Below are 24,208 nucleotides of genomic sequence, written 5' to 3'. Positions count from 1 at the left end.
TACAACTAGATTCATATATGATCAAATCAATTCATGATGATGTGTTACTATTAACTTCTGAATTTTATCAATAAAAAATATTCCTTATTATTGACATTTCAAATAAATTTAAACCATGATTAAATATCTTTTTAGAAAAAAAAAAAGAGTATAAAAACTTAAAAAAAAAATGTAGTAAACCTTTACATAAAATATGTTTTAGAATTTTGGTAAACTATCATACAACATTAATTAAATTTTATGGTTATTTATTTATCTGAAGAAGCTCTAACATACACTTTTCATTGTTATAAAGATAAGGGGTATTTTTGGAATTACGTACATGATCGGGGTTGTGGTGAACAGAATATTACCGTTGAATATGTCACATTCGGACAGAGTTGGCGACAGATTGGCATATTAAATTACTATTGGCTATTGCCTATGTTTTATGAATAGACCAAAGCATGGGTGGGCCAACCAAACCAACGCAAACCTAACCAAACCTAATCGGTTGACCCAATATGATGTCGGGTTTGGACTTTGGACCCAAAAATTAAGATGGTTGTTGTAGGGGTTCCTTTTTTTGAAGGGGATTAATTTGAAGTAAAATGGTTATAAAATATTCCAAATACATTTTTTTTAATATTCAAATACATAGATTTTAAAAATATTAGTGTTAGGTCTAAAGTAAAAAAAAATACAATAAAATATTTAAAATGCACCATGTAGCTTAATTTTCATGAATTTAAAATAATTAGATTTTATCAATTTTCAAATACAGTATAAATTCCTTATCATTTCTCGCTGCCTTCTCCCACCCCGTGAGGCTTGCCTCTACGCTGCCCTGAGCCAGTCTCTACCCGTTGCCAATGGGCATCACAAGTTGCGGATGCCACTGCGGGCCAACACCGACCACCCACCTTCAGCCTTTGCCACCCATCGGCCACCAACCACAACTATTTTGGGGTTTAACATTATATTCATTTTACTTCAAATAAAACAAAATACTATCATCCTATATTAATTTACACTCGTCCAGATAACTCAAAATATTTAAAATACATTATATTTTTTTTATTCTTCATTTTATTTTACTCTATATTTCTGCATGCCCACCGAAAAATTAGATTGAATTTGAGTTTATCCAAATATGAATTAAGCTACATCAACATTGAATTCAAAAGTCGTTATTTAATCATGACAATTTGATGATATTAGATCTCAAAATTATTAATTTTATTTTAAAATCAATATATTATAAATTTAAACTGATTATATTAATCTTAAAGTCATTAAAAAACTAAGGTAATTAAGGCTTCATTTGGGACAACTTTCTTACTGCTTTCTAAAATAGCTTTCTAGTACAAAAATTTATAATTCAAAAACTTTTATACTAAAAAGTTATTCTAGAAATCAATAAGAAACCTCTCTAAGACTTCGTTTGGTACGCTTTCTTACTGTTTCTTAAAACAATTTTCTAATACAAAAATTAAAATTTTTGTACTAAAAATTTACTTTAAGTAGTCAGAAAGTCATCTCAAACTAAACTCTCATCTCAAACAAAGCCTAAGTTGTGCAATAACTCTATACTTTAAAACAAAAATCCAAGCCTCACAAAAATGGTAGACTTGAAAATTAGGAAAACTTTGAACCTTAATTAAAGATGGATCTATCTTTAGCAATGGAAAGCAGAAAGAATCCAACGAAAGCATCGCCAGCTCCAGTTGTGTCCACGGGCTTCACCGCATATATCCACGAACTTTTAGTAATAAAGAGGTAGAGGAACGTACGGTCGGCACTAAAATCCTACCAAAAAATACGGTATTGCTAGGTATTATTTAGTAATAACGAGGAATATCATCATGTGAAGACCAATATCGAGTTATACCGAGCTATACCAAGCAATACTGAGTTATAAAAAAAATTACCGATTTTTTCTAGGAAAAACTCGGTATAGCTCGGTATTAGGTCTTCACATGATGGTATTCCTCGTTATTGTTTGGTATTGCTAGGTATTTGCTCGGCATTTCTCATTTTTTTGTGCGATTTTAGCTCCGACCGGACATAGCTCTACGTCCGGTCGGAGAACCTACGTCCGGTCGGAGGACGTAATAATTGCTCATATATCCACCCACCTTAACCTTTGAAACACTAAAATATATAAAAAATAAATATCACAATATTATTCATCTTTCATGAGACAATTATTATTACTTTAGAACAGAAATTTTTTAAAATTATACTCAATTTTGTATATTCGGGTATATAAATTGCTCCAATTTAATCTCTTTAATGTACAAAACTAATCCAAAATGATCCCTCGAGCTCATAATGTATTTGCTATAAAAAAAAACGATTCTAACTTAGTCCCACTTTAAAAATTAATCCTAATTTAGTCTCAAAGGGATTATTTTGAATCAATTTTTTTATAATTCATGAGGGAATAAATTAGAGCAACATGATACTATATAGGATCAATTGGGTACGTTGTATTATTGATTCAAATATCAATTCTATCGGTCGAGCTGTAGTCCCAATGCTAAGGCGCTATGAGATAGAGAACATTGTGCACTGTAAACCCTACATCACGACACGACAGACACGCTAAGTTGCTTTTTTTCTTTGAATTGTGTGAGTTGTAACTGCATGGTGATTATTTTATGGTGTATGAAAGAGCGTGAAGACTGAAAAAGTGTGTGAAAGATCCATATAATTTCTCCTTTTTTTATAGTGAATTTCTTAGTGTGGTGCAACTCTGTGATTTTGGAGCTTCATGCCATCAAATCAGAGGAAGAGTGCATTCCTCTCATCATGGAGAACTTTTTATATGTGGAGTCCGGGCGGGAAGAACCGCGGGCGGGAAGAACCGTCCGGACTGTGATTGTACACGCATTCTGTATATAGTATACATAATGTGTGTCACATATATATACACACACTTTGTGCAATGTGTATACATTTACATATCCAGACGATTCTGTCCCTTCAAGACTCCACACAGAAAAATTTCTCTTCATCATGAGGATCTACATCAGTGAGAAACGCCTCTTCATCATCACTAACCAAAACAAAAAAAAGAATATTGACTCAATACTGAAATATAATATAATTTCAAAAATCTTATTAATGTATTTTAATTTAGATAATACTAACATCTCATATTCTTTCATAAAATAACATTTGTATATTTAAATGACTGATTTCTATAAGTTCCTTTATTTAATAAATCAAATATAAATAAGATCTTACTAATTTTACCAAGATATTTTTAAACAAATTATATTTTGATAGGCATAAATATCATTAGATGTCTCTTAATAATTAATATACGTGTAATACAAATTCTTCATATACACATTACTAATCTTAAAGCAAATTTAAATAATATTCAGGCACATCCTCATATATTATAATATAAAAGAGTCAAACCAATCTCCAATTATCCCTACTTGAGCTTGATTAATTAATCTAGTTCGAGCTTTATTCTATTATGAATGAGAGAAAATTATTATAATTCAAAGAATTATTATAATAAAATAATTAAAATAATGAAAAATTAGAATAAAAATAATAAAAAATCACTCAATATGAGAAAATGAGATAATTTCTTTTTAATTTTTAATAATTTTATACTTAAAAATTCTTAAATTTTCTATTTTTGAATTGCATTTTATATTAATATTTTTTAAACAACCAGCGAATTGAAGGCTCGCTCAAACTTGAATCGTTAGTTAATCGAGCTCAACTCTGCCATATATTAAGTCAAACTAATGAATCGACTCGACTCACTTACACGCCACATCACCCATTTTTTATACCGCGGCGTACCGGGTGACATGAAGCCTCCTCCCGAAGGGGAAATTATTAGGTCAGGACACCGGACGTAGAGATACGTTAGGACATCCACTAAAAAACTGGCACGTGTCAGCAGAATTTTAAGTCAAGCGTGCCAAAAGCAAAAGTAAAGCGCAGTCAAAGCACAATTAAAGCGTAGTCAAAAAGCACAGTCAAAACACAGTCTACATGACAAATTTTTATTGGATGTCCGGACCTAATAATTTTCCCTCCCGAAGTGTAAGACATTAGGATCATAAGAATGGAAAATTATTATGTGCCGAATCCGAACATGTCATGTTCGGAGGCCCATTAGAGATGACGTGGGGGCGCTCCAATTGGCTTCCAAACGTGTTCGGATTCCGCACACAACAAGCAGCTTTAGCGGCGCGCAAGGCGGCGAGATGGGCGGAGCGACAAGGCTCGGAAATCAGGCTGATAGACCCAAAGTGGAATAAGTCGGAGCGCAGAATGAGATCCATATTGACTTCCTTTTCAGTCAGCAACATGCCCGCGCTCGGGTTGCGATAAAACATGAATTCCCGCTCGCCGCCGTTCAAGCTTGCCGGTCGAACAGGACGCCGCTTGTCTCCACTCCGTTTTGCTTTGGAATGTTCACGTACGAGCATGTACCCGGCCGATCGAACTCGTCTTCCCCAACCTGTTTGTATATAATGTGTGAGGGCGTTAGTTCGAATCGACGGGATTGAGATCGAATTTGACTTTCATCTCAGACCGATCATCAGAAAAAAAAAAAAAAAAAAAAAACTGAGAAGACGCCATGGGAGCCAAAAGAGACAAGATTTTCCTAATTAAAAATTCAGCAAAATTTTTTTTTTTTGGGACATTTAGGCCATTTAAGGCAAACTCACACACACAACGCATACACAAAGACTCGAACCCAAGACCTCTTAGTTGGAAGCATAAGCTCTCAACCAACAAGCCAAGGTGAGCTGTGTATTTATAGAGGTGCACTAAAATTTTTAGAAATACAAAAAAAAAAAAAGTATTAAGGAAAAAAATTATCTCCAAACCATAACATTTAAACCACAAAAAACAATTAACTATTTGCTTGAAGTATAAATTTCCATCGTATAGTGCAAGAAATAAAATATGATAGCTAATAACCATAAAATAAATTAATAAACATGAAATAAAATCATCATTAAAGAAGTGTTTGATAAAAAAATTTAATGAACTACTTAAACACAAACATATAGACTAATGAGGTTTTTTTATTTAAATCAAATTTCTAAGATTTTGTAAGACTTATTTTATTATTTAAATAAATAAATGTAAATAAACCAAAATCCAATTATTCAAGAAATATACTACACTCAACTCACACCTACAACTCCGAGAAATTATTACATCCGATCAAAAATCGAACGGTCTGAATGTATACCGAGCAATACCGAGTTTTAGGTGACGTGGCGCGTGGTTATTGGTCTCTGAACGCATTCGGACACCGAATGTAATAATTGCTCCACAACTCCAAGGATCTATTTAGGGTAGGGGTGCAAACGAGTCAAGTCGACTCCGAGCCTGCTCAAGCTCGACTCATTAACGGGCTCACGAGTCAAACTTATCGAGTTTTAAGCTCAAGCATATTTTCAAGCTTCTTGGATTATCGAGTTCAATTGAGATGAAGTTCGACTCGATTACTCGTCGAGCGGCTTGAGTTTGGAAGGAGCAGAAAGCAGTAGTGCAACCCAGGCGCAAAAGCAGGGGCATAAGCGCAAAAGAAAAAGCTCGGGCGCCGTCGCGTGAACCATGGAAGAGAGATCGAAGCAAGAAGAGACGATTATGCCTCGAGAGCTCGCGTCCGTCGCCACAAGCCGAGCTCAATCAGAGCATTTGACTTAGATACTCATAATAACTTTAAAAAAAAATTATGATACTCATAATAACTTTTAAAAAAAAAAAATCTGACAGTTAACTTAAGAAAAAACTGTAGTTGCTTCAAATATATACTTAAAATATACGGCTATATATAAAATTCTTATCAAAAGCCCTCAATCCTCACTCATTTCCCCCCTATCCACTACAGGGAGAACTCATGCACAGAATTCCTCCACGTCAGCCTCTTAATCTTCCACATCAGCATTGCAAGCCTATCAGATCTTCGCATTAGATTGCGTTTCATCTCACCACAAGCCAGCTGGTCAACCCACATCCACTAGATTTCTCATTTAGTTCCCCTCCCTTTCCCCTTCACTCCACACCTTCTCCTGCCACACGCATATCTTCGCCGGAGCTCCTTTCACCAATGGCCTCCCTTGCGACCGCCGCCGCTGCTCCAGCCGCCCTAGGCCACTCTGAGATGTTCGGTATCTCGCTCGGCTCAATCACCACCGTTCGTGCTGCTGCTCCACCTTCTTCATCGGCCTCCGGATCAAAGATCGTCGCCCTCTTCTCCAAGAAAGCTCCGGCCAAGTCGAAGGCCGTCCCTGCTTCCCCGGTCAGTGAAGAACTGGCCAAGTGGTATGGTATGTAACTAAATAAAAGAAATTTGTTGACGAAAATCCATTTTCATGTGTATTTTTTTTAATGGAGTATAGTGATTTTGAATTGCTTTAATTATAGGTCCTGATAGGAGGATCTTCTTGCCGGAGGGGCTTCTTGATCGGTCTGATGTGCCGGAATACCTCACCGGAGAAGTTCCCGGAGAGTGAGTATACACTTCTTTTCCATTGCTGATTTTTTGATTGCTTGAATAAGTTACAATTGTTACCAAAAAAATTATTTTTTTTAACCAAAAAAAATTATTATGAATTGTTTTATCGGCTGTAAAATGTGTGCAAAATAGAAGGAAAAAGTTTTAGGGTTAAAAATATTTTTCACGCTTAAAAATATATGATATAAAAAATTTAATTATATTTCAAGATAAAATGTGATACATAAAATTAAAGTCACAATAATAACAACAAGGACAAACTTTATCTCGCTTGAGCACACAAACATTTGAGAATCACTGTTTTTTAAAACATCTTTTTTAATATAAAAATACTTTGATAACAATAAAAAAGCAGTGGCCAAAAACTATTCTACGCAAAATCTAAGAATTTTTTTATTTATTATTTTCCAATCTAGCACATAACAAAAGAAGTTAAATGCTAGTGTCCTGATCTATATATATCAGGATTAATTATTCTGTGCGAACGCTGAAAGCCATTCGGAAACAAATCAAAATGCACCATATCACTCTTTCGCTCGGTACCGTTGACGTTGTGCATTCTGGTTGGTCTTCGAATAACGTTCTGCATCTGTTCTTTGCACAAAATAATTTCTCATTTATCAGACACTACATATGTTGATGTAATAATCTGATATGCCGCCGGCCCAGGAAGGGCCGGCTGGACCGGTCCTGGTTTACTCCAGACGGGAGAAAGTAGGGGCGGAAGTCCTGTGGGCCCCATGAGGGGCTTAATGTGATTTTGGGGGAAAATATTTGAAGGTAAATGGTGATTAGGTAATTTGTAATCCTTCTTTCATGTTAATTAGGAGGAATATGAGGGAATTAGGGTTAGCTTGAATTTGAATGACAATTTGAGATCTAGGGTTTCTTGCTTTGGGCTCTTGGCGTTGCCGGAGATTGGAAAGTTATTCTTCCTGTCGGATTAAAGAACAAATTGTATCTTTGCTGTTTTTATTCGCCTACTAGTAAAATACAAGCTCTTGCTTGAGTTTTCTCTCAGTTTTTCCACGATCTCTCATTGTTTTATTATGCAAAACTGCTGCCCACTGCTGAAAACAACAGTTTTCTCCTTGTTCTATTTTAGATTTGGCTAGGAACTACTTGAAATCAAGTATTTCCTATCAAATAATCAAGTATTTCCTATCATAATCATAGCTATAAATCCTCAACTAATATAGAAGTTTTGCAGCTACGGTTATGATCCTTTTGGACTGAGCAAGAAACCAGCTGACTTTGCCAAGTGAGTGTTCAATGTTGATCCACCTAAATAATCACTCTTCAAAAGGAATTTCTAGTTATTTTTCCAGTGGAAATATATATATACTTATTATTATTATAAATAAATAAAAAAAAACTGCAGATACCAAGCTTTTGAACTTATCCACGCAAGGTGGGCAATGCTTGGAGCTGCTGGCTTCATCATCCCAGAGGCCTTCAACAAATTCGGAGCAAATTGTGGCCCTGAAGCCGTATGGTTCAAGGTCAAGGCTTTTTTCTGTTTTTCACTTAGAAGAAATTTTAGAATTTCAATCAAACAATCACCTAAATATGCAGACTGGAGCTCTTCTCCTTGATGGCAACACATTGAACTACTTTGGCAAGAACATTCCCATCAACCTCGTCCTCGCCGTCGCAGCCGAGGTCATCCTCGTGGGCGGCGCGGAGTATTACAGAATCACTAATGGCCTGGTAATGAAATAACATCGAATCCACCGCATAACTGATGACATCCTGATTAACTATCTTAACCTGTATATATAGAATCTGGAAGACAAGCTTCACCCAGGAGGTCCATTTGATCCTCTTGGCTTGGCCAATGATCCAGACCAGGCTGCTCTGCTCAAAGTGAAGGAGATCAAGAACGGTCGGCTCGCCATGTTCGCCATGCTCGGATTCTTCCTTCAGGCTTATGTGACCGGCGAAGGACCGGTCGAGAACCTGGCCAAGCATCTCAGTGATCCTTTTGGCAATAACTTGCTCACTGTTATATCGGGCTCAGTTGAGAGAGCTCCTACTCTGTAGCCTTTGAGGTTGTTTTATCATTGCTAGTTTATTAGAAATTGTAGAGCCTAAAAGTTTATGGGATTATTGGTGGAGATATTGTAAGATGTTGATTGTTATGGAATTATGAACTCTGGGTTTTGATTTGATCTTTTATTTGATTTAAATTTTTTTCTTTTTTCGTAAGTATTAAGAGAGAAGAATCCGAGCCTTCCATTACATGTCTGATCGCAAGCACTCCCCATTCTATCCATTCCTTTATAATTGTCACTTATTCATAACTATTGATTGCTAGCTATCTATTAATACTTATGGATGATGTCAGGCTTCCGATGACTCGGTTAGAAAAGTTGATGTATTAAGGTTTCATTTGAGACTGCTTTTTTATTGCTTCGTAAAGCAACTTTTTAGTAAAAAAATTTTAATTTGTGTACAAGAAAGCTGTTTTAAGAAGCAGTAAAGAAGCCATTCCAAACAAAGCCTAAATCCAACCTATGTTAAGAAAGATAGAGATAAACTTAAAAAAAAAAAGTTAGAAAACATTTAAAATAATCTTTTTCTAATTAAATTTAGGTCTTTGGGATGATTTTTTTCTAAAGCAACTTTCTAGTACAAAAATATATATTTCAAAAAAAAAAAAAACTTAAAAACTGCTTTAAAAAATAGTAAGAAAATCATATCAAACAAAGCCTTAGATTTAAATGAGAATATGATCCTAAATAGGATAGAATGGAAATAAAAGATCATGTAGTTGATCCATTGTAGTAGAATAAAGGCTTGTTGTTGTTGGACTCTACTAAATTCCTATATACTACTGTTGGAGTTATATTGATAGCAATACAACTTAGCTTGTTCCTCCACCTTCTTCATTGTATTTTTCTATATTCTTCAATGCCGCTAACAAATTCAACCTACAACTTGTTCTCGCATTTTATAATTAAAAAATGAGCTTCATCAGCTTCAATGAAAGATAAAACTATGTTGCAATATAATCTTTGTTCTGCTTTGTTTGATGCCACTGATATTACCATTAAACATTCAACGACAACCATCATCAGGGTCCCAATCTTTTGAGGGTTCTATCCTATTAAGAATCCTTCTCCTACAACTCCAGTTGCTATTCTATCATACCAGCACGAGGCTATGGCATCGGCGCTTAAGACATCCTTCAGCTCTCATTCAATCCAAGACCTACCTACAAGCAGCACACTATTTTGGTAGATATATAAGGCACATCCAGTAGTTCAGGGCTATAAATAAGAATTTGGATTAAATTACAGTGAAACCTTTAGTCCAATTGTCAAATTCCCAAGAATCCGAACTCTATTTCACTATGCAGAAAATTTTCAAGTGAATGTGTCCAATGCCTTCTTCATGGAAAACTTGATAAAAGCAGTCTAAATGATTCAAACAAGGTTATCAGAATTCTCAATTTTTTTATCAAAATGATCCATTGATTCTTTTAGAAGGACCAAGATGATCCCTAACTATATTAAAGAATTATTTTGATCCCTTAAATCTGTAAAAAGGATGAAAAATAATCTCATGGTGGACTACTTTGATTCCTCTTTAAGGGGTTGAGGGACCAAAATGATTATTTAATATAGTTCTGGACTATTTTGATCTTTCATAAAGAGTGAAGGGACTATTTTGATAATTTTCTCTATTTTTTTTTTTACTTCAAAAGGCTATGTGGAGTAAAACAGGTGCTTCAGCAATTGCTTTCACAAGTGATCCATCATTTTTGTTTTATCAGAAAGGCTCAACTTCACTTTATATTCTTGTATATGTCAATGATAGATTGGTTACGTGAAATAATGAAGAGGCCATTAGCTTGTTTTTTTATCACTTATCATATTATCATTGATTATTTAATAAATGTATAATCAAGTGTTGCCTTATTTAAATAATTCTTTCATAAATGAATTATTTTTTTATGAAAGATCCCTCATCATTTCTTTGGATTGCTTTCTAATTACTTAATAATTTTCCCAAGATGATAAATTCTCCTAATAAATATTGTAGTGATGTGATAGAAAGTGGATGCAATTTCAACAAAATCAAATAATAACACAAGAAATTTAGGAAGAACACAAGAAATTTCTTTATTGAAAAACTAAGAAAAAAAACACAAGATACAGTTGAATCTTCAATTGGAGAGAAAGATCTGGCTCTGCCAAATCCCTAGCCGTCGGCTAAAGCCCTCACAACCCAAGAAATTCTAATTTCAGCAAACTCAATACATCCTCCTAAAATCACCCTATTGTTAGCCTTAAATAGGCTCCCATAATTCCCTCCAAAATAAGTTCCATTTCCCTAAATAATTCACTCTCAAATTTGAATTCAAATTATATTTATTTACCTAATTAATTCCCTCTCAATTGTAATTAAAATTTTCCTAAACAATCACCTCTTAATTCCTCCTTTTCCCTAAATAATTTCCTCTTAGATTTTGAATTCAAATTAAATCTCTTACTTAAATAATTCCCTCACAATTGTAATTTAAACATTCCTAAATAATTTCTCTTTGATTAATAACCTTTTTTTTTTGTTAAAACACACAAAGGTGCTTACGCATTAATATAAAGGGATGTTACAAGTCCTTAAAAGATCCAAAGACTCACTAAAAATAGAATCATTGAAGTAAAACCTAAGAGCCAACGAAACTTAACTATTACAAACAAAACCAACATAAAGAAAAATATAGACAACAAAAAAAGAAACAGGAACCAAAAGCAGCAGTCAACAGCAAAGCCAAAAATGTGAGACAAACAATAAAGAAATATAATTTGTATGCATTAGCATCTTCTGCAAAGTTGGTTTATGGATCTTAGATTCTCAAAGAAAGATATCTTCATATTGATAGAAGATAATGCTGAACAACTGGAAACATTTACTGCAGTCCTATCATATAATTTAGGCAGCTACTTAGCTTACCATATTATGGACGAAGGTCTACTTAGGTGAATATGATTCAGTGGACAGAGAAATCTAGCTTAAAGTACAGAATATGAAGCTTTGTTCAGCTTTAGTTATCATACCCAAGGTGAAGGGCAGTCTGGTCTTGATTGTGATAATTGGCTGCTGCCTCCAACATGTTGACAGAGTAGTAGTTTCTTGAATCGAATGTGGAAAGAGTATCAAGTGCGGATGCAGTTGTGGCTATGTTTGCTTGTCTCTCATTTTCTGTTATCTGTTAACAACTAACATAAATCAGTATGTGGATTCTAAACTATAATTCTTAGCTGAGTTATTTGTATAAACTCCCAGTAGTTTAAACTTTTTATGAAAAAAGAAAGTAATTTCAAAACTACGCAAAAAAGAATAATAGTTTATCCTATTTTGCAAATAAGGATAGTTAACCATAGTCACATATCAAGGGTTCTTACAACCATGGCGTTGCTAATAGGTTTCCATGAAACTTGGTATTATTATAAGAATATCTTATTAAATACTGACAAAATATTATTCATGGTTTTATAGTAAACTCTACTATTATTGCCTCCAAGTGAAATCCTAGAAATGTTATCGAAGTTTCAAGAAACTCGAGCATAAAGTCAGAGTTAGTTCTCGTTTGCAAAATGGAGTAAACAATTGTCCGTGTTTACAAAGTTCTGAAATACTCTATTTTTTGTCAAAAGACAACATTAAAGAGGGTTTAAACAAATATCACTTAATTGTCACATTAGGGTTCATGCTGAAGTAAGCATTGTCATTATGAGCTACTCGGTTGTTTCGAATATTATGAGCATCAATGTTCTAAGTTTATCCCGCCTTCGCTGTTAGCTCTAACTTGGTTATTGGCAGGATGTGTTTACCTAAGTTTACTAAAGTTTTTTGACCATCGGCTAGGTTTACATAGGTTATTTTAAGAATAAAACTGTCTTTAACGGCTAGTCTTTCCTGTACAATTTATTTCCATAACATCACATAAAATTTTGGATAAACTAAAATTTAGAAAAAATGCATTAAATATTAAAGATCTTTTAGATGACTCCTAGCCTCTATCTAAACAGCATTTAAGACTAAGCATAGAATAAAATATAAGGGCTGATCGGGACTTTAAGGTATGACATTTATCCAAACAGTTTAAATGAATGGATTTTAATGTGATAATTTTCTATGTTAAAAAGACTATAAGGCACACCTCCAAAGTTATCATAGCGGGTCATGACAAGGCTTACATCATAGGAAAGGCTACAAGATGAATCTTGATAGCTAAAAAAGTGGTGTGTGACGTGATTTATGCTATAAAGGTTTGATATAGAGAGAGAGAGAGAGAGACGAAGTTTGGGTGTCAAGCTTAAGGGTTTATACAAGAGAACAAGAGTGGAAAGAGAGAAAAAGAGAGAACGAATAAAACTGCATGAAGGCAACCAGAAGACAATAGTTGGAGAGAAACAAGTAAGCTGGAGGAATTCGTTCCCCGGAAAAGGAGTAGCTAGATATATGCAAACAACACGTGGCACAATGCCGCTTTTAGCAGCTCTTCAGAACTTAGTGGGTATGGCAAAATCGTGCTGGGACCTTGGTTGAGAGCGTGCACATCATGACAGTAGGATTCAGTCTTTTAGCAGGTCTTATTCTAGCTTGAATTGGGGGGATTCATAGGATTAACAAAACCTGCAATAATAACCTCCAAAAAGAGAAATCAACGAAGCCTTCAAGAAGTGCACACGATTAGCCACACTTGCATCCAACCAACCCATTTAATTGAAATGGGTTAGAAGTTGTAGGAATAGGATGGAAGATTCATTGCATTACATACCAATTGTTGGGTTCTGTTACCAATCTCTAAATACCATTTGTCTTATTTGTCCTGGTTATGTTTCTAGACAGCTTAATAAATATACCATATTTATGGATGTAGAGTCAAATAAAGATCGACTCTAACATGCTTTGCCAATTCTATGGGGAAACGCTTTAAATAAGCTTCAAGTCTATACACTTCCAAGTTGCTTATACATATGTTCAAGGCAACACAATATAAAGTATTTCAATTTTATTTTTGTGTTTCTAGCATGCGGGTCACCAATTGAAGATACTCTGCTATACTAGTTATCAAGTTGTGGGTTTTGTTTGCTTTAACACTATTCCACATGGAGTTGATTGCTTATAATAATTAGTGATATGTGATATTGTATTTTCAGCATATTAATAGACACAATAATTGTATAATATTCTCGACCAGTCAATGCTTTTCTTGAACATATCTTCCAGATAAGTTTTTCTGATAAAAACTTGGCTTGAATACTAGAAGTTGATGCATTGAGAATTTTCAAGAGTAATTGAAGAGCTGAAGAAGGTATTGTTATTGTTACCTTGGCTCTGAGATACATATTTTCATTCTGTAGATCTTCTTCCTGTAGACCCAAAATACAGGTAAGAAAAAAAAGAAGATAGAAAAAAGTGAACACTGCATACTTAATACGAAAAGGATATTTTTCACGGAGTACAGCAAAATGATGACTCCTACCCTCTTTTGCATGAACTCAATTTCCGCAAACAGCATTTCATGCTTAAGAAAGAAAAGAGCACAAAATTAGTAAGAAAGAAATTGTAAGATGCATCTAGAAATGCTTCATGTAGTATATAATTCGGTGTAAACCTTAATACAGCATAAATGCAATAGCATCTTCAAGTACTTGAAGAATGATCTAAGATATTATTGAACAAACTATCAGGTGCGTGCCAGAAAATTCGGTCAAACAAAGTAATTCTGCCTCTTCTCTAAATTTTTATTTACTGGCTCAGTGTTCAAACATCTTCTTGTATTTTCTTACTTGTTATTGAGTTAATTGAGGAAATACTACTTAGTCCTTCGAAAGCCGATAAAGTCAAAAGCCAAATGTATTACCTTCTTTGACCTAATCCTTGTGATGCCTCGTTCAAGTCTGCTCTCTAGTTGCTTAAGTTCCTTTATGGACAGCGAAGTCAAACCCTCGCCCATAAGGTGTCTGAAAGATAGTTAATGCATTAGGATGAATGCTTGTAATCCTCGACCACAATTATTAAGCGTGATGTGGAGGAAAATATTGGTTATTATATTTGAACAAACTTAGTAATTACTTTCAAACATTAAAATGGTAATTCACTGATAGGCTTCCAAAAAAACGGGATATTTTTTCCAAACATTTTACCAAGTAGCATTTAACAATGTCATATTCAGTGTTTTCATATAAAATAGAATTATTGCTATATGACAGCTTACCTATTTGTGTTATGCAAAATCTGTATCTGATGACGCAACTTTGCTGCTTCCTGCTGATAGTATTGCTGCATTCATGTCATTATTTGGAGAAGATGAATACATGAACCTTATGCACCCAGATAAAAATATTCATTCCTATACGCATATTTCTACATAAACGCTGAAATTGATTCTAATATAAATTAACGATGTTGATTGGTAATAAACTGATCTGAGTCATCTTTTACATAAAACTGAAGAGAAGGTGATCTGAGCATCATGATATTAAAAAATTACATGATCCTAATATGTATGCAGAATTATTAAGAACATTAAAACTATATTGTATTGCTTGTCGTTTTCATTTAATGGTAACTTTTGACAAGTAACTTCATGTTGGTAATTAGATAATGTCAGCTGTAAAAAAGTAAATGAAGGAAAACATCTAACCATTTATCACCTAGCAGTTAGTGATAAATATTGCAATCAAATGATCTTTTCGTGTTGCCACTTTTACGCTCTCATTAAATTTGAAGTCTTTCATCAGCCAAGCTTGAAGAAGGGCAAGCGTAAGTTTATATGAGAATTGAGAAGAAATAAAAACATCATGTGCCTAAATAGTCTCAATTAACTACTTTAGTTTTTCATCTTTATATGCCTAACAAACTTGCTTAAAGCTCAAATTCAGTTAGAGCTCGCTAAAATTATTTGAACAAGCAGCATGAGATTCTTAAAGCTCAATCAGCCTCAAACTGCAATTGAGGTCAATTACTCTTGTCAAACAATTAAAATTAAATCTATTATAGATCTACCACTGATGTTTCTCAAAATTAATTTGGATTCATGCCGGGTAGGTCGACTATGGAAGCCATACATTTATTAAGAGGTTTGATGGAGAAATATAGAGAAAATAAGGAGGATCTACATATGATATTTATTGATTTAGAAAAAGCATATGATAAAGTTCCAAGAGAAGTGCTATGGAGAGTTCTTGAAAAGAAAGAAATCAATAATGTTTATATTCAAATCATTAAAGATATGCATGCAGGAGCTATTACTTGTGTTCAAACACAAGGTGGTGGATTGACCAAGTATTTCCCTATTTCGGTTGGGTTACATCAAGGATCAGCCTTAAGCCCATATCTTTTTGCTTTAGTCATGGATGTTCTCACTAGACATTTGCAAAAGGATGTACCTTGGTGTATGCTTTTTGCTAATGATATCCTTCTTGTTGATAAGACTAGAGAGGGAGTTGAAGGTAAACTTGAATTATGGAGGTCAACCTTAGAGTCTAAAGGTTTTCGCTTGAGTAGATCTAAAACAGAATATATGGAGTATAATTTTAGTAGTAATAGACCTAGTGAGGGGATTGTGACTTTGGGCGATCAAATCATTAATAAGAGTACACGTTTTAGATATTTTGGATCTATTGTTCAGAGTGATGGTGAAATAGATGGGGATATTATCAGCAGAATTCAAATTGGATGGTTGAAGTGGAGGAATGCATCGGGCTTGTTATGTGATAGAAATGTACCCCTCAAACTTAAGGGAAAATTCTATAAGATGGTAGTGAGGCCTACAATGCTTTATGGTGCCGAATGTTGGCCATTAAAAGAGAAGCATAATACTAAGTTAAGTGTGGCAGAGATGAGGATGCTCAGGTGGATGAGTGGCTTTACCCTTAGAGATAGGATACGAAATGAGCATATACGTGAAAAGGTTGGAGTAGCTCCAGTAGAAGATAAGATTAGAGAGAGTCGCCTTAGATGGTTTGGTCACATAAAACGGCGGCCTTCCGAATACCCGGTTAGGAGAGTAGAGGTATTAGATTTGACATGTTAAGAAAGGTAAGGGTAGACCTAAAAAGACTTGGTTATAAAATATTAGGAATGACCTTTCTTTATTAGATTTAAACGAGAATTTGACTTTTAATAGGACACAATGGAGAAAAAGGATTCATGTAGCCAACCCCACGTAGTGGGATAAAGGCTTGATGTTGTTGTTGTTGTTGTTATTTATCCAATAAAATTTTTTGTTGTTTTCCTTCATTTGAAATTGATCTACTAGTAATGTTGAAGCACCTTTTTTTAGTAAAGCTAAGAAAGTTTTTATAGGCTAATTTCTTCTTTACTGTGGCCATTGAACTTTTTAGCTAGTTTGCATATTCCCAAACATTTAGACGGTTACACCCATATATTTGAACAACTGTAACATCATATGTTTCCATATGTTTGTCCAATAAAATATGCTATCAAAACTTACGTCAATTATTCTCAATTTTTTGTTAAAAACAAAATGGATGCTTTATTGTATACTTTCACGAGATAGATTTTAATTGAGTAAAAGAATGATGAAAATATGGAATAAAGCTTACTAGGTACATAGTAAGCAACATGCCGAACCCATCAATGGGAATAGTTAATAAACTTAATGTAAAATCAAAAGTACTTACTTGAGAATTAACCTCCACAACAGAGTTTGAACTGTTAGCGCATGCCTTCTTGTACCTCTCGATTGTTGAATTTGTGCTAAATATGCAAAACAATTGGCCGATTGATTAGATTAAAAATATAGGCAATTATTCCAAAAGTTTAACAAACATAAACTTGGGTTGCTATGGGAATAATCAATTCACGTTTTCAGTAGGAATGTAAGACTCATGGATTATTAAAGTGACATTTCTGGGTCACAACAAAACTGACTTTGACAAAATGTGAAGTAAATGCAGCTGTAATTGTTACTAAATAAATTAGATATTGTACTAGCATTTAATTACAATTATTTAGCAATGAAAAACATTGATTCTGGTTACAAACTGTCTTAATCGTTACAAGAGCATTCAATAGTTTTTTAGTCACTAGTCACTGATTGTGATAATGGATTTATGGATTCTAGAATACATTCTAATCTCTTACACTCTCATCCCTTATACTTGGGGTTGGTATATGAGACTATATGCAACAAGTGTGTCAATTTAGGTGTGCCATGTGGTATTGGGCATAAGAAAATTCCTTTAATTTAGTGTGACTTCATAGCCATTTTAGAAGTTATTTCAATTTATTAAATACTTTAGATTTATTTTAGCTTGAAATTAGTATTAATTTTCCTTTTGATAATAGTTTGTTTAAATTTTGAATTTCATAGGTTTATGTAGGATTAGATTTAGATTCAATTTGTTATTTATCTTGTAAATCCTAAAAAATTTATGTTAAGATATCCTAATATATTTTTTTATCAAATTTCACATTAAAAAGTCAAAATCTCATGTTTGATTGATCATATTCAATTAATTTTTATCAAACAAGAAATATATTTATAATGATTTGAAGATAAAAAGCAAAATGTTGATACTATCTTTATCATATTATGGAGACATCTATGCCCATAAATTTCTTATTTTTACATAAGAAATCAATTTAAAAAAATTAAGGCATTCAAAATAATTCTGAAGATAAAACAATAAATTGCAAAGATATTTATATGAAATGTGAGAAATAATGGTGTCAATATATAAATAACAAAGATAATTATTTTTTTACCAAACATATAACTAATATCACTTTCACGATCTTAAAAATATCTAAATGAGAAACGCGTATGAACATCTACGGTTTAGGGTAATATATGGTTAATCAAATAACATCAAAAAATACTAGTAACATTAATGGTAATCCCTCTCCCTATCTCTCCAAGCATCATTTGAAACCACTACAAAAGCCACACCTAGTTCCTCACCGACCGTACTCTATAAGAAAACATCGATCCCCACATATGTAGCTCTGTAAACCCTTCCCTGATCGCCTCCCTGCATTTCAGCCTTCACCCTCTCTGCGTACGCCGGCGAGCCAATCGCAATCTGCACCGCATTTGCTCTACCACCAGCTCCAGCGCTTCTTCTTCTTGATCGCATCCGAACATTTCCGTCCCTTGCAGATGCGATTTTTCTCTTTTCCCTACTCCCGCTGGCCCGCTACTATAACCTATTTATCCCTCTCTTCCTTCCTCGCAGACGCGATTTATTATTTTCAGTATTCTTTATCAACAAAAAAAAATTTACAACCATACCATTCAATTTTTTTATTTACATATCTAACATTAGCTTAAGAAAATAATTTTGTTATGCATGTCACTAACAATGAAAAAGTAAATAAATTAAAAATATATAGATTAGAATTTTGTTATACTCTTCAAAATTTAGTTTATATTAATATACGTAGATAAAGTAATGTGTTGACTTCTTAAATATATATATGATTTGAGTATTATACAAGTAATTTATTATTAATGAATTCATGATGATGATATAGTTGAAGAAGTAAATTGGTTAATATAAATAATTTTATGATGATGATACATTGATTTAGATTTAGATGAGAATGATTAGATAAAATTATTTGAAAACCTTTGATGAATTGTTTAATTAGTGACATTTAAGACCAAAAAATGTCTTAAACCCAAATGACCCAAGTAAAGATATCAATTCTAGAAGGCCAACTTATGAAGATTATTATTATGATCATTTGAATTTTGAATGAGTTATTAGATGATGATGATGCGTCATCATTTTATTATTAGTTGATCCAATGATTAATGAATAATCTATGAATATAGAGTATGGCATGTTGCATGTGATGACATAGAGTGAGGGAGAGTTTTCTTAGTGGCAATGTGAGATATATATTGAATTATTTGATACATTATGTGTAAAATACTAGCTTTTAGTCACCGTTATTCACATATAATGTATTGATGATGATGATGATGATGATGATGATGCATTATTTAATTATTAGTTGATCCAATGACTAATGAATGATCTATGAATATAGAGTATGGCATGTTTCATGTGATGACATAAAATGAGGGAGAGTTTCTATAGTGGTAATGTTAGAGATATATTGAATGATTGGATACATTATCTATAACCTACTAGCCTTTAGTCATCATTTTTTACATATAATGTATTGATGACTTTAGAAAAAGACAAGGGACATGTGTAATTAAAGAAAATATGAATATGAATATTATTAATAGATGTGTATCATGTTACTCTTTTTATAAATTTGATGTTAATATAATAGCTAATGCATATGGAATGGTGGTGATGATTATGCAATGCATATTCCTTTTGAGGATGTAAACTTTGGCACTTGTATAAATGAAAGACTTTGATGTTTCTATTGTAAGTATATTTCCTTACTTTTAGTATAGTTTTTGAGGATGTTTCTATTGTAAGTATAATGTTACTCTTTTTATAAATTTGATGTTAATATAATAGCTAATGCATATGGAATGGTGGTGATGATTATGCAATGCATATTCCTTTTGAGGATGTAAACTTTGGCACTTGTATAAATGAAAGACTTTGATGTTTCTATTGTAAGTATATTTCCTTACTTTTAGTATAGTTTTTAATGAAACTTTTGTATAATATTAATTATAGAAATGAATATTTATGATCAAATTAATATGATTGATGTTTCAGTAAAATTTCTACCCCAATTTTATGGAATTTATGGCAATGTGCATGCATGCAGCTGAACTTATAATGTCTTCATGAGTGAACACAATAACCCTCATCTAGATTTCATTGGCTAATCCAAATATCACATCATTATTTGCTATCATCCTTTAAGTTCTCTAATTGCTTCTAATGGTGAATAAGGCTTCATTTGGGATGGCTTTCTTGTTGTTTTTTGAACTAGCTTCTTAGTTAAAAAAATTTTATGCTAAAAAGCTTATTTAGCTAGAAAGCAATATTAAGAAAATAGCCTTAGACAAAGCCTATGTGGAACTCCTAAAATGTTGCTCAACCTCTAATGATATATGAAATTCTTTCATTAACATATTTAGATTTTGTTTGGGACAACTTTCTTTTTTTTTTTTAATTAAGTAATTTTCTAGTAAAAAAAATAATTCAAAAAAAAATATACTAAAAAATTGTTTTAAAAAACAGTAATAAAGTTGTCTCAAATGAAGCCTTAGGCTTCATTTAGGATGAATTTTTCACTGCTTAAAAAAACTTTCTACTATAAAAATTTTAATTTTTGTAAAAAAAATATTTTAAGAAACAGTAAAAAAACCGTCCCAAATGAAATCTCAGTCAAGCAAGAACGCAGGACATCCAAATCAATGCCACGTGGATGATATTGGACACATAAAAACCTCCTGGTATAGTCAACAGTCAACACACATTAAAATGCAATATTATTAATTTTGTCAGAACATTAAAAAATGAGATTTCGTTTGTTTGAAGTCCAAATTAATGAACGAAATATATTGTGTTATAATCGTAAAAGTAAATAATATTTGCTGTAATGGTTATGTATTAGCATTAAACATTTTATTTATTATAATTATTCTAACTTTAATTATTTATATTTTTAATATAATAGATATAAGTCTTAAAAAAATTATGGTGATTTTGAGAATATTATTATGATTAATATTCCATAAAAAATCGGCTTAATTAGGAATAAAACTCGCTGCATATTTGAAATAAAAATTTATAGAATTAAATTCATGACCATTCAAATTCTAATTTTGATAAAAGTAAATCAAATTGATTGTCTTGAAGAGACAAATCCTATGTCAGCAAAAATGATTTGATCCAAGTCCAAATAAATCCAGGCCAAGAGTTTGGAGAATAGTTAGAAATTTTGAGATATAAGTTGAAGGACCAAATAATCTCCAAAATTAACATGCTTATATTCAAATCAAGCATATCGATGAGATGAATCCAATGAGCCTAAGAACACTTATTTCTTCTAACATCAAGGCACTTAAATATTTAACGAATGCTCTATAATCAAGAGAATTAGTATGGACAATCCAATGAAGTGTTATGTATTTTCTTCATATTTATAGGGTATAACAATAAAAAAGAAATTATATAAATACCCTTTGACTTGAGATTCAAGAAAGCTCAGAGGTTTGAAGAATCCAAGTGCTCCACTCAAGTACTTTCATGTCACATCAAACTATTCACCTGACTGCTATCATCAAAAAACTATCTAACCTCCATCATTGAACCACTTCTTGACCACTGTTATCAAACTGCAGGTGCCCAACCAAAGCCATCAGACTATTATCATCGTTGGACCACCAACATCAAATTGTGATTGTCACTGCCCGATAACTATAGGAAAGTTATTGCTACCCAAATACTATTATCGTTGAACCATACTCTCCCTACCAAAATCGCCAAACTATTGCCATCACTGGGCTACTAATGTCAGAACTCTACCACCCAATTGCCATATTAGACCATTGTATGAATATCAATGTCAGATCATTGCCGCTAGACTATCGTCATCTGACCATTACAATCAATGGACATTCACCAATACACCACAACCATCAAATCATCATTATGGATTGTCGCCGCCCAACCAATATTATCGGACCATTGTCACTTGGCCAAAATCGTCTACACGCCTTTCACCTCATAGCAACTCAAGGATATTTTCTACCAACTCTTCATACTCATGTAATATTGTCATCTTAATATTAAGGGATCGTAATTAGTGCTTACATTGTGGAATCATTTTTGCTAGGTAGGGCCTCGTTGTTTTTCTCATTTTCAGCTTTTTCACATAAAACCTCGAGCATTACCCATGTTATTTTCATGTATTTGTTCATGTATCATATCATCATGCGAAACTAAGACACAAAACTCTCTTACTCTTTCATCATGAATTTTTTATCGATAACAACAATGATTCTTTGAAATTATTAGAATCTATTCAACTCTATTTCGAGAGGAATAAAAATCCCTTTTATCTTTATTTTAAATAGTCAAAATATCTTACATTAAGTGCATGTGTGTGTGTATGTTATATTTGAATATTTCTTTTATAGTGCATAAAAATTTTACAATTTATGAAACATATTCTCTTTTTCATGGAGCAAACATTAAACTAAGTACTTATCGTTCATTTAATAGTTAATAAATTAAATTGAGTTTATAGTTTATAAAATTATAAAATACGCTCTTTTAGCTTTGAATTGCCAGAAACATATTATTATATTTTCTTACAACAATGTTGTACATTTCTTTAAATGATTTCTCTCTCATTTAAACTTTGAATGAGGTGAAATAAATTACAAATTGCCTTAAAATTATTATCCTCCATTTTATTAAAATAATTCTACAGAAATTTTTATCATATATTATAATTTTGTAAACCTTAATTATTTTGATTGTAGTAAATAGTAAATAATATATAAAACCATGAATTAGCTTATGACATCCCATGGGAATCCACTATACCCTTTTCATTCATTTTTTTCTTTCTACTTATCTTGCTCTTTTTAGTTTTTATCCTTCTTCATTATCTTCTCTTATACTTCCTCTTCTTCTCTCTCATAAATAAGGAGAGGAGAGAGACATGGATGATTTTTTTAATAAATATGTTGCAATGTTTTTTGAAAAGAGGCCACCTAAGAGAGGGCAATATACTATGAAAAAATTACATAAAAAAGGGTGGTGCAACACCTACTTATATAGTCTTTTTTGCTCACTTCTATTTTGGCCTTAGAATTCTTAAGAAGTTCCTAATTATCTTCTTATATATACTTCTACTCATCTTCTTTCTTTTCTCTATCTCTCTCATAAATCATCAGAATTGAATGCTAATTTGATCTATTTGTTTCTCATCCTAAAACTCTCTCATTAATTTCTCTTTCTCTAAGATCTGTTTGTTTCTCTTCCACCAAATTCCTTCAATCTTTATTATAATTGAATCTTAATTGGCTTTACTTAACAATCTCATATATATAGAAAGGTTAAATTGTTAATCCACAAACTATAAATATCATGCAAATATCACCCAAAAAAACTATAATAATTACTGTCACATAGCTCGCACAATTAACAACCATCAGTTAATAAATACTAACACAAAACCAGTATATAATATTATAAGGTTGATAATTACTAGCTAACTAACTAGTTTATACATATCAGAAAGTAGAGCTGCTGAAGAAGAAAGTTAAAGAGACCTGCTATTGGAATACTCATAGAGGCGGCCGCGGCTGGAGAAGACGATGAGAGCGATTTCAGCGTCGCAGAGAACAGAGAGCTCGTAAGCTTTCTTCAGCAGTCCATTCCTTCTCTTGCAGAAAGTCACCTGTCGGTTTGTTGTGTTCTCTATTCTCTTTATCTCAATCTTCCCTCTCCCCATCTATCGATCTCCTTCACTTTTTCCCACCTGAAACTGAAATAACTGAAGCTTTTAGGGTTAAGTTAAGGTTAGGGTTTCTAATTTTACAGTATCAATATTTTCTACCCCTTTATAAGTCTCATGCAAACTGGAACTAGAACAAGAAAAGTTTACATTTTTAAATCTGGATATAAAAGAACTAGCTAATTAAGTAAACTACAGGTTAATTTCGTTTGTTTTCCTCTTTCATCTTAGGAGAAAAGTTCCTTTTCTGTGAAGCCATGGCTTCTTACCTTCTACTGAAGACAGACTAAAAGTAACTATCTTCAGTTCAATTTT

General features: G+C 32.8%; 3 protein-coding genes across 3 annotated transcripts; 1 reads left to right on the top strand and 2 right to left on the bottom strand.

The window, feature by feature from the left end:
* Positions 1-1,635: 1,635 nt before the first annotated feature.
* On the bottom strand, positions 1,636-4,361 carry LOC110113221 (fructokinase-2-like). The gene is made up of 3 exons (XM_020845690.1): positions 4,109-4,361; positions 2,980-3,068; positions 1,636-1,788 (listed from the first exon to the last, which is right to left on the bottom strand). Exons 1-3 carry the CDS (start codon positions 4,350-4,352, stop codon positions 1,636-1,638), a joined length of 486 nt encoding a protein of 161 aa, XP_020701349.1. The 5' UTR covers positions 4,353-4,361.
* Positions 4,362-6,067: 1,706 nt separating this feature from the next.
* Positions 6,068-8,669, top strand: LOC110113255 (chlorophyll a-b binding protein CP26, chloroplastic). Its single transcript, XM_020845746.2, has 6 exons — positions 6,068-6,305; positions 6,403-6,487; positions 7,704-7,754; positions 7,875-7,995; positions 8,069-8,203; positions 8,276-8,669. The coding sequence occupies exons 1-6, from the start codon at positions 6,086-6,088 to the stop codon at positions 8,534-8,536; spliced, it is 873 nt and encodes a 290-aa protein (XP_020701405.1). The 5' UTR covers positions 6,068-6,085; the 3' UTR covers positions 8,537-8,669.
* A 2,681-nt stretch (positions 8,670-11,350) lies between these two features.
* LOC110113208 (MADS-box transcription factor 21-like) lies at positions 11,351-23,890 on the bottom strand. Its single transcript, XM_028692208.1, has 7 exons — positions 23,709-23,890; positions 17,158-17,233; positions 14,727-14,791; positions 14,373-14,472; positions 13,992-14,033; positions 13,837-13,878; positions 11,351-11,708 (listed from the first exon to the last, which is right to left on the bottom strand). Exons 1-7 carry the CDS (start codon positions 23,888-23,890, stop codon positions 11,544-11,546), a joined length of 672 nt encoding a protein of 223 aa, XP_028548041.1. The 3' UTR covers positions 11,351-11,543.
* Between the last annotated feature and the right edge of the window lie 318 nt (positions 23,891-24,208).

Source organism: Dendrobium catenatum, unplaced genomic scaffold (genome assembly GCF_001605985.2).
Source record: "Dendrobium catenatum unplaced genomic scaffold, ASM160598v2 original_scaffold_144855, whole genome shotgun sequence".
Taxonomy (NCBI): Eukaryota; Viridiplantae; Streptophyta; class Magnoliopsida; order Asparagales; family Orchidaceae; genus Dendrobium; species Dendrobium catenatum.
Note: the sequence above shows the minus strand (reverse complement) of the source record. Positions and strands in the feature narration are given on the sequence as shown.